The sequence below is a fragment of the Pogoniulus pusillus genome, chromosome 19 (assembly GCF_015220805.1).
Source record: "Pogoniulus pusillus isolate bPogPus1 chromosome 19, bPogPus1.pri, whole genome shotgun sequence".
Lineage (NCBI taxonomy): Eukaryota > Metazoa > Chordata > Aves > Piciformes > Lybiidae > Pogoniulus > Pogoniulus pusillus.
In genome coordinates this window covers 22,924,040-22,935,421 of record NC_087282.1, presented here as the reverse complement: position 1 = coordinate 22,935,421, position 11,382 = coordinate 22,924,040, and the positions used below count along the sequence as shown (strand labels likewise).

Below are 11,382 nucleotides of genomic sequence, written 5' to 3'. Positions count from 1 at the left end.
CCTAACACTTGGTCCTAGGGAGCAGAGCCCAACCCCCACCTCACTGCAGCCTCCTTTCAGCAATGAGGTCTCCCCTCAACCTCTTCTTCTCCACACTAACCCCCAACCAGCTCCCTCAGCTGCTCCTCCCCAACCTTGTTCTCCAGACCCTTCTCCAGCTTTATTGCCATTCTGTAGACCTGCTCCAGCCCCTCAGTGTCCTTCTAGAAGTGAGGGACCCAAAAATGAACCCTAGATTCAAGCCATGGCCTCTCCAGTGCTGAGCACAGGAGCCAATCCTTGCCTTGCTGCTGCTGCCCACACCATTGCTGACCTGAGTGCCCTTCTTGCCCACCTGGGCACACCCTGGCTCATCTTCAGCTGGCAGTTGATGAACACCTTCAGGTCGTTTTCCAGCCACTCTGCTCCAAGCCTGAAGCCTTCCTGGGATGGGTTTTCCACCTGGCTGATCACAGGACAGCCTTCCCACAGCAGCCTTCCTCCCCCACTGAGCTTGACTGCACCATGGCAGGGCAGAGAAGCAACAGCCCCAGCCAAAACCCAGCCCAAGTGTATCTCACTGTGCCTGGGGAGCGATCAAGGCACTGAGCAGCCACAAGGTCCCTGCCAAGGAGCTGCAAGGCTTCGCCTTGGTCGGGCTGGCAGTGTGCTCTAGGGGTGCCTGAGAGAACACAGGGCTTGGAAAGGACCAGGGTGGGAGGCAGAGCTGGGGTCTGACAGAGAGAGGCTGCAGCACTGCACAGCTCTCAGAGTTGCTTGGAGCTGTGAGCAAAATGTTCAAAGTGGAAAACGTAGCTTCTAAATTTGCGAGTTAAAAAGAAGAAGGAACCACCAAAAGCCTCCTTAAACCTTTGCCCGAGAGAGCCTGAAAGCAAACAAACAGAACATGCTGAAACTGTGAACCCCACCCACACATTCCCATTAGCAATTCCTCACAAATCCCAGGGGAAGCTCCTGCCGGGGGCCATAAATTCAGAGAGCTCCAAGTTAGTCGAATGGGTCTAAAAATAAAGGAAATGGCTTGGCACAGACCTGCCCCCACCCCCCACTTCCACCTCGGCTTCCTCTCCAGACAGAGGTTTTCTTGACTGTTGGTTTCACCACACTGCTCAGACTCATGGCCCTGCAGAGGGCTAAGGCAGAGCTGGCCAGCAGAGAGCTCTCCCTGGCACTTGGCTTGCTGCTGCTGCAGAATATGACCCCCACGGGAGACTTCAGAGTCATAGAATCAGTCAGGGTTGGAAGGGACCACAAGGAGCTGGGGGGGTGCAGCCTGCAGCAGAGGAGGCTCAGGGCAGAGCTCATTGCTGCCTGCAGCTGCCTGCAGGGAGGCTGTAGCCAGGTGGGGTTGGGCTCTGCTGCCAGGCAGCCAGCACCAGAAGAAGGGGACACAGCCTGAAGCTGTGCCAGGGCAGGTCTAGGCTGGCTGTGAGGAGGAAGTTGTTGTCAGAGAGAGTGATTGGCATTGGAATGGGCTGCCCAGGGAGGTGGTGGAGTGGCTGTGGCTGGAGGTGTTGCAGCCAAGCCTGGCTGGGGCACTGAGTGCCATGGTCTGGTTGATTGGACAGGGCTGGGTGCTGGGCTGGGCTTGGAGCTCTCTGCCAACCTGCTTGAGTCTATGGTGCTAAGATCCTATGGTCATCCAGTTCCAGCTCCCCTGACATGGGCAGGGACACCCTACCCTAGAGCAGGCTGCCCACAGCCTCATCCAGCCTGGCCTTAAACATCTCCAGGGATGAGGCCTCAACCACCTCCCTGGGCAACACATTCCAGGCTCTCACCACTCTCATGCTCAACAACTTCCTCCTTACCTCCAACCTAGCACCCAGCCCTGCCCAACCAACCAGACCATGGCACTCAGTGCCCCAGCCAGGCTTGGCTGCAACACCTCCAGCCACGGCCACTCCACCACCTCCCTGGGCAGCCCATTCCAGTGCCAAACACTCTCTCTGACAACAACTTCCTAACAACATCCAGCCTAGACCTGCCCTGGCACAGCTTCAGGCTGTGTCCCCTTCTTCTGGTGCTGGCTGCCTGGCAGCAGAGCCCAACCCCACCTGGCTACAGCCTCCCTGCAGGCAGCTGCAGGCAGCAATCAGCTCTGCCCTGAGCCTCCTCTGCTGCAGGCTGCACCCCCCCAGCTCCCTCAGCCTCTCCTCACAGGGCTGTGCTCCAGGCCCCTCCCCAGCCTTGCTGCCCTTCTCCAAACACCTTCCAGCACCTCAGCATCTCTCTGCAATGGAGGAGCCCAGAACTGGACACAGCACTGCAGGGGTGGCCTGAGCAGTGCTGAGCACAGGGGCACAAGAACCTCCCTTGTCCTGCTGCCCACACTGCTCCTGAGCCAGCCCAGGATGCCATTGGCTCTGCTGCCCACCTGGGCACTGCTGCCTCCTCTGCAGCTCCTCTCTCCCAGCATCCCCAGCTCCCTCTCTGCCTGCCTGCTCTTAGCCACTCTGGCCCCAGCCTGTAGTGCTGCTTGGGCTTGTTGTGGCCAAAGTGCAGAACCCTGCCCTTGGCCTTGTTCAGTCTCATCCTCTTGGCCTCTGCCCACCCATCCAGCCTGGCCAGGTCCCTCTGCAGGGCTCTGCTGCCCTCCAACAGATCAACACCTGCACCTTGAGTGACCTGTTCTAGTGGGAGGTGTCCCTGTTTGCAGTGTGGGGTTGGAGCTGGATGAGCTTCTAGGTCCCTTCCAACCTATTCCATTCCGTGATTCTACAACCAGCTTAGGAGGTGATGCTGAGCACCTACCCCATCAGCCCAATGTCCTGTGCTTTCTTTTGCCTTTCTGTTACACTCTCCTGATCTCAGCCACGTGCAAGCTCACATTTCAAAAGCCTTCAACAGGTTTATTTGCCAGAACCTTCACTCTGTGTCAGACTCCTTGCAGAAAAGAAGGATAAATCCCCATGGATGAGAAAATCTTCTTCCCCTGCAAACAGCCAGGCACTAAACCCAAGAGAACAGGAGTGAGGGGCAGCCAACTCCACTGCCATCACCAAACATCATGCCCCAGTGCTTACAGCAAGGACCTGGGGCCGTCTTCCCTGCCCAGGGGGGGTCTCAGCGTCTCTGGGGCAGCTGCCTCTCCTCAAGGAAGAGCTCTCTTGGTGGCTGTTGAACAGAGAAACTCTCCGCTTAAGCAAGTGGTGGAGCCTCTCCTGGAACTGGTTGCCAATGAAGCAGTAGAGGAGAGGGTTGGTGCAGCTGTTGGAGAAGGCCATGCAGAGGCTGAAGGGCAGCGCCGCGTCGATGGCCCCCGTCACCTGGCAGCTGCTGATGACCTGCAGGTGAGCCAAGGCATCCAGGAAGGTTAGAACGTGGAAGGGCAGCCAGGAGATGAGGAAGGCTACGACGACAGCAGCCACCAGCTTGAGGACTCTGTCCCTCCTGTGCCTGCTTTTCCCGAAGCTCTGCGCCGCCAGCAGGCGCCTCCTGATGCAGAGGCAGCAGGTGGTGATGACGGCCAGCGGGATGCAGAAGCCCAGAGCGTTTTTCAGGAGGGCTGTTGTGGCAGACCACTTTGCATAAGCCTCTGGGGGGAAGGCCATGATGCAAGCCGTGACCCCCAAGCTCTCGACGTAGCGGGTGTCCCGGAAATGAAAGGTGGGGAGGGAGGCCAAGCAGGCGAGAGCCCACACGCCCAGCACCACGGAGTACGCCTGCCGCGGAGAGCGCCTCTGGCAGCGGATGGGGTGGGCGACGGCGCGGTAGCGGTCCACGCTCATGCAGGCCATGAGGAACACGCTGGCAAACATGTTGAGGCAGAGCACGGAGCTGCAGATCTTGCACACGAGGGACCCGAAGAGCCAGTTGTACCCCTGGGCGTAGTAGGTGGCCCAGAAGGGAAGGGTGGCGAGGCACAGCAGGTCCGCCACGGCCAGGTTGCAGATGTAGACGTTGGCCACCGTTCTGGGGCCGCCGTGGCGGCAGAGCACCGCCACCACCACGCCGTTGCCAACCGAGCCCAGGAGGAAGAAGACGGAGAAGAGAGCTGGGATGAGGGAGAATTGGTAGTGGGAGGAGGTGAGAGGGCAGGCAGCAGGGGAGCGCAGCGCAGGCGAGGAGCCGGGCGCTGCTGTGCAGAGGGCCTGCAGGCTTTCTCTGCTGGAGCCCAGCGAGCAGTTGCTCTGCATGTCGGTGCTGCTCAAAAGGGAGGGTGCTGCTGGATACTGTGTGCTGGCAGCGCTCCTCTCTCACACAGGCTCCTTGGAGAGGTTGTGGAGTCTCCTTCTCTGGAGACCTGCCCGGGTGGCTTCCTGCGCTAGAGTCTGCGGTCCTGCTCCGGCAGGGGGTTTGGACTCGATGATTTATGGAGGTCCCATCCAACCCCTGACATCCTGGGATCCTTGGGATCCTGTGGCTCACCTGCAGATCAGAAACTGAGTGTGAGCCATGCACTCTGCAGCCATCTGTAGCGCTGCACAGTCACAGCACACCCAACCTCCTGTGTCATCTGGTGAGGCGATGCTGCTCTGGCAGGGGGGGCTGGACTAGAATCTTTTGAGGTCCCTTCCAGCCCCGGACATTGCGGGATTCAGTGTAATTACCTGGGTAAGCCGAGTGCTGCAACACCAGGCAGTCCTCCTGGGCTCCTTTGCTCCACCTCCTCTGGCAGGATGCAATTAGCCCTTGGGAGGTCACAGCCCTGTTTAATGAGCCTGGCAGAGAAACGAGCAGCTGGGTTCTGTCTGTGGTTACAAGGTGGTGCTTCGTGTGGCCAGCGGAGCAGAAAGATCGCAGAGGCAAGGAGCTGGAGATACTTCAGGAACTGTAGTGAACAAAGGCAGCACTGAGGCTCCTTGTCAACCTTTTCTGGGCCTTCTCATGCCACTTATGGTGCTTTGTACAGCTAAAATACTATAGAAAGGCAACACTTGCCAGTGGGGATCAGACACTTCGCACCTGAGGGTCTCACGGGCATGAAAGCAGCTTTTTATCAAGGCTGTTAGTAACAGAGGCTTTGACTGTTTTATTTGTTAGCTCAGGGGGCTGAAAAAAGGGACACTGAAGGCTCCTTACAAAATGTCATTTATTGCCACAGTCCTGGAAGCAAATCTCCTGCCCTCCTGGCTGCTTTTAGTCAGGGGAGTGACAGAAACCCTTACAATGCAGATGCAAGCAGCAGGCATTAGGGTACTGAGCTCTTGGAGGCATTGGATTTAGCAGCAGTGCTTGACATGTAACTAGAAAGAGCAGGTTTGGGTTTCAGCAGGCATTAGGGTACTGAGCTTTTGGAGGCATTGGATTTAGCAGCAGTGCTTGACATGTAACTAGAAAGAGCAGGTTTGGGTTTCAGCAGGCATTAGGGTACTGAGCTTTTGGAGGCATTGGATTTAGCAGCAGTGCTTCACATGCACTTAGAAAGAGCAGGTTTGGGTTTCAGCAGGCATTAGGGTACTCAGTTCTTGGAGGCACTGGATTTAGCAGCAGTGCTTGACATGTAACTAGAAAGAGCAGGTTTGGGTTTCAGCGAGGTGAAAGGTAGCTATGAAGCAGCTAAAACAGAATCACAGAACCAAGCAGGTTGGCAGAGAGCTCCAAGCTCAGCCAGCCCAACCTAGCACCCAGCTCTGTCCAACCAACCAGACCATGGCACTCAGTGCCTCAGCCAGGCTTGGCTGCAACACCTCCAGGCACGGCCACTCCACCACCTCCCTGGGCAGCCCATTCCAGTGCCAATCACTCTCTCTGACAACAACTTCCTAACAACATCCAGCCTAGACCTGCCCTGGCACAGCTTCAGGCTGTGTCCCCTTCTGCTGCTGCTGCTTGCCTGGTGGCAGAGCCCAACCCCACCTGGCTACAGCCTCCCTGCAGGCAGCTGCAGGCAGCAATGAGCTCTGCCCTGAGCCTCCTCAGGTCTGGGTTTGTTCCAGTTCAAAGGCTCCTCTCTCTGCAGCCTAAGCAGAGTTCTCAAACGTTAAGGCTTTATAGTCAATAATGAAGAAGTTCATTTTACAGGAGAGGAGGAGAAATTCTTTTCTTTTGTTAGCTAAATGCTTCTGGAACCAGTCAGGCATTTAGGTAGTCTCAGGGAGCCCTAAAAGCAACAGAGATTTCGACCAAGCCGAGAGCTGGGTGATGCTCCCTCCTCTAACAGAAGCCAGCTCATCACTTCACACATTCTTCTGTGTTAACAGACGTGCTCCGTGCAAAACCTGCCTTGTGCTGCTCGGGATATCGTCGGTAGCAGAACTGGATGTGAATTGCATCGCCTTAAACAATGAGAAGTCGTCAGCAGACCGTTCAGTGCTGGTTGCTGTAGAGTGCTGGCTACTGGACCCAACTACTCAGGGTCCTAACTACTGGAGCACAAGCCCACGTTCTCTAATCAAACAGGTCTTAAACCAGGGGAAAGCTCTAGCCCGAGGATGAGAAAGATTCGAGAGGGTTCCAAGCCTCACTTCATCCTTCTCTTAAGTCTCTGCCTTGAAACTGTCGCTATCATCTGGAGCCTCCGCACTAGCCGCACACGTTCCGTGCCCGGCTCGCTCCTAGCAGAGGGACCTGCTTCACCCTTCCCTTAACTCCCTGCTCTGAATCTGTCGCTTTTAGCTGGGGGAGCTGCAGGCTCCGATCTAGCCGCACACATTCCATGCTCAATTCGCTCCTAGCAGAGGGACCTGCTTCACCCTTCCCTTAACTCTCTGCCTTGAATCTGTCGCTTTCAGCTGGAGGAGCTGCAGGCTCCGCACTAGCCGCACACATTCCATGCCCGACTCGCTCCTAGCAGAGGGACCACCCCGGCACAAAGTGGAGCTGCGGTGCTAAGAGCAGCTCGCAGACGGATGCCTGACCCCCTGCTCCTGCCCTGGCAGCCCCTCTCTCGGCCACTCAATCAGGTAGCAACCGGCAGCTGGCAGCAAACTTACCTCTGCAGCCTCCGTCCAGCGCCGAGCCTGCTGGGCTCCGCTTTCCTCCCTTCCTTTCAGCCACTATCGCCAGCAGCGATCTGCTCCCTCCCAGCTCCCGCTTTCCCACTGGGAGGCTCAAGCACCGAAATGCGAAGGCTGGACAGAGTGTGCTCCTCTGGGGAGCAGCGTGGCTGGAGACGCGCTCTTGGAGAGCACACGGGCAGGGAGCCGGGAGAGGGGCACAGCCGAACCGACCGGGAAGGGAAACGAGGAAGGGAGAGGGAAAAAAGGGGGAAAAGGGAAAAAAAGCAGCAAGAACTCTGGCCTTTTGTCAGCCCACGCAGCCACCAAGCAGGTCAGTGGGAGCACACAGGATCACAGAAGCACAGAGTGGCAGGGGCTGGAGAGGACCTGCAAAGCTCATCCAGTCCAACCCCTCTGCCAGAGCAGGGTCCCACAGGGCAGATCACACAGCAACACATTCAGGCATGTTTTGAATATCTCCAGAGGGGGAGACTCCACAACCACCCCTGGGCAGCCTGTGCCAGGCTTCTGGCACCCTCACTGTGAAGAAATTCCTCCTCATGTTCCCATGGCACTTCCTACACCTCAGCTTCCACCATTGCCCATTGTGCTGGCATTGGGCATCCCCCAGCAGAGCCTGGCTGCAGCCTCCTGGCACTCACCCTGCACATCTTTATCAGCATGACTGAGGTCACCTCTCAGGCTGCTCCTCTCCAAGCTCCCAGCCCCAGCTCCCTCAGGCTCTCCTCTTAAGAAAGATGTTCACTGCCTGCAGCATTTTTGTGGCTTTGTGCTGGACACTTTCAGTTTCCTGAGATCCTTCTTGAACTGAGGGGCACAGAACTGGACACAATATTTGAGGGCAGAGTAGAAGGAAAGGAGAACCTCTCGATTACTAACCACAGCCCTTCTAATCCACCCCAGAATGGCACTGGCTTCTTGGCCAGCAGAGCACATTCCTGGCTCATGGTTGTGTGACTCCTGCTGCAAAGGAGAAGCAGCCCACTTAGTGCCATGCCCTACATACCCTGGTTGGTGTGCAGGGGCCAGCTGGCTGTCAGGTGAGGGACCTAAGACATCAGCACTCACTCTGATTCCATTTCTTACTGACAGTGTGTGGCCAGGAAGCACTCAGACAGGAATTCTTGCTGCACAAAAATAGCTTGGTGAAAGATCCTGCTCCATCCTTCAGCAAACAGCTAAGCCTGCTCTGGAAAGTAGGAGGAAAAAAGGTCAAATGCATGAGAATGTTTATTTTGCAAAGATAACAAACTCACATTGTTTAGGTTTAGAGAGAAAGTTTTTCTTTCCAGATGTACTTTTTGATCCTCAGAGATAAGAGCTGTGTCTGGTCTGTTCTGCCTCCAAAATGAGGGAGGTTCTTGTGCCCCTGTGCTCAGCACTGCTCAGGCCACCCCTGCAGTGCTGTGTCCAGCTCTGGGCTCCTCCATTGCAGAGAGATGCTGAGGTGCTGGAAGGTGTTTGGAGAAGGGCAGCAAGGCTGGGGAGGGGCCTGGAGCAGAGCCCTGTGAGGAGAGGCTGAGGGAGCTGGGGGGGTGCAGCCTGCAGCAGAGGAGGCTCAGGGCAGAGCTCATTGCTGCCTGCAGCTGCCTGCAGGGAGGCTGTAGCCAGGTGGGGTTGGGCTCTGCTGCCAGGCAGCCAGGGGCAGAAGAAGGGGACACAGCCTGGAGCTGTGCCAGGGCAGGTCTAGGCTGGCTGTGAGGAGGAAGTTGTTGTCAGAGAGAGTGATTGGCACTGGAATGGGCTGCCCAGGGAGATGGTGGAGTGGCCGTGGCTGGAGGTGTTGCAGCCAAGCCTGGCTGGGGCACTGAGTGCCATGGTCTGGTTGGTTGGGCAGGGCTGGGTGCTAGGCTGGGCTGGCTGAGCCTGGAGCTCTCTTCCAGCCTGCCTGATTCTGTGACTCTTGTGAAAACTAGCTGAATCTTTCTGCTGGCTTCATACATCTCAGCAGGCAAGAGATGGGGCTGCTGCACCTGGTGCAAAGGAGACCTTACCTTGGCCTGCCTTTTGCCTGCAACCATTCCACCCTCAATGGGTGCTCAGCATATCCAGTTCCCAATCTGCCCCCAGGGTCCTGCTGCAAAGCTCCCTGTGGACAATGCACAAACCCCCTCCTCCTTTTCTTTTCCCTCACTATCACTTTCTGAGCACTGCCTGCCATGAACAGCTGTGAGGTGGCACCCAAGCTGTCCAGGCACAAGCCACCCTTCTGCCATGCAAATGCTGAGCTTGCAGGAGGTGTTTGTCCAACTCCCACAGCCAGACTGCTAAATCCAGCACAAGGATCTGCTGCAGCAGAGCACAGCACAATGTGGGGCAGAGTCCCAAAGCCTTTCTTGCTCCTGCTCCTCTGACTGCAAAGTTACAATAGCTGAGGGGAGCTTCACCACAAGAATCAAAGGGTCACAGAATGTAAGGGTTGGAAGGGACCTCTAAAGACCATTCAGTGCAGTCCCCTGCCAGAGCAGGGTCACCCAGGGCAGAGCACACAGCAACACATCCAGGTGGGGCTCGAAAGTCTCCAGAGGAGACTCCACAACCTCTTTGGGCAGCCTGCTCCAGGCCTGCAGCACCCTCACACCAAAGATGATCTCACATTGAGATGGAACTTCCTGGGATCCAGTCTGTACACCAGATTCCAGTCACACTAAAACATCCACTCACCCAAAAACACTCACACCCCCTACTCCACCTACATCAAAGCACCCACACACCCCACTCCACCTACACCAAAGCACCCACCCACACCAGAGTAGCCACCCAACCCCCCCAAAGCATCCACATGTTCCCAGGGATCTGCTGGGCATCCCACACACACTCACCCTGCTGAAGCACAACTTAAAGCAAGACCTTGGGATAAAATAGCACAGCATTTCCACAGCTGTGGCAGATGCTCCACCACCAGGCAGCCCATGGTGCTCCCTAGGGAGATAAGGTCACTACAGCAGCAGCATGGATGGACAAAGAAGGCAATAGGATGTAGAAAGCCTGGGGTGCATGTGCATTCAGTAGCTCCAAGTGCTGGGTGCTGCACTTTGGCCACAGCAACCCCATGCAGAGATACAGGCTGGGGTCAGAGTGGCTGAGAGCAGCCAAACAGAGAGGGATCTGGGGGTGCTGATTGATACCCACCTGAACATGAGCCAGCAGTGTGCCCAGGTGGCCAAGAGAGCCAGTGGCATCCTGGCCTGCATCAGGAATGGTGTGGCCAGCAGGAGCAGGGAGGTCATTCTGCCCCTGTACTCTGCACTGCTTAGATCACACCTTGAGTGCTGTGTTCAGTTCTGGGCCCCCCAGTTTAGGAGGGACATTGAGATGCTTGAGCGTGTCCAGAGAAGGGCAACGAGGCTGGGGAGAGGCCTTGAGCACAGCCCTACGAGGAGAGGCTGAGGGAGCTGGGATTGGTTAGCCTGGAGAAGAGGAGGCTCAGGGCAGACCTTATTGCTGTCTGCAACTACCTGAGGGGAGGTTGTGGCCAGGAGGAGGTTGCTCTCTTCTCTCAGGTGGCCAGCACCAGAACGAGAGGACACAGCCTCAGGCTGTGCCAGGGGAGATTTAGGCTGGAGGTGAGGAGAAAGTTCTTCCCTGAGAGAGTCATTGGACACTGGAATGGGCTGCCCGGGGAGGTGGTGGAGTCGCCGTCCCTGGAGCTGTTCAAGGCAGGACTGGACGTGGCACTTGGTGCCATGGTCTGGCCTTGAGCTCTGTGGTAAAGGGTTGGACTTGATGATCTGTGAGGTCTCTTCCAGCCTTGGTGATACTGTGAATACTTTAGAAGGGCAAAAAGCCAAGTTTAAGAACAGGCAGCCTACCTGTTCCTGGCTGGGCAGGGGAGCAGTAAGGGCACCAGCATGCTGGGAATGGTTGGAGGGCCAGGATACCTGGGAGGCCTTACATGGAGCAAGGAGAAGAACAGGCATCCACATAACCATGGCAGGCTTGCCAAAACCCTTCTGCAGAGATGCTGGCATCACAGGAAGTATGAACCTGCTGCAGACTACCAGGGGTAGCAGCTGCACTATAGCAGCTCACAACCATCTCCACCTGGCCTGCCAACCTCTGCATTTGACCCATTTCCTGCCACCACGGGGCAGGGACTTGGCTTTCTGGCAGCAGTAGAGGGCTTGGCCAGAGGCAGCTCTTTGCAGGACACCGGCATCTTGCTGCTCTAGACAGCAAGTGGGCTCTGAATTAAGAGGTAACAATGGATAAGTACACATAAAAAGCAAAGGCCAAGTCTCAAGATGTGGTTGCTACTCAGAGAAGTTTGGATGGCAAACAGCCTGCAGTCCTTATCCCCTAGGTAGGGGGAGAAGCAGCAGCTACAGGTAAAGCCCCAGGCCAGGTTGCTCCCAGGGCAGCAGATCTGGTCTTGCAGCTCCCCTGGGTAGGGCCAAGTTTGGAGGGAGCCACACAGCCAGCAGTCACAAACCAAAGCAAGGTGGCCTTCACAAGCATCTTTCAACCCCACTCTGCA

The 11,382-nt window shown here is 56.6% G+C and overlaps 1 protein-coding gene across 1 annotated transcript; it reads right to left on the bottom strand.

Annotated features, from left to right (window-relative positions):
- Positions 1–2,855: 2,855 nt before the first annotated feature.
- AGTR2 (angiotensin II receptor type 2) lies at positions 2,856–4,139 on the bottom strand. Its single transcript, XM_064158894.1, has one exon. It carries the CDS (start codon positions 4,137–4,139, stop codon positions 3,009–3,011), a length of 1,131 nt encoding a protein of 376 aa, XP_064014964.1. The 3' UTR covers positions 2,856–3,008.
- Positions 4,140–11,382: the final 7,243 nt, after the last annotated feature.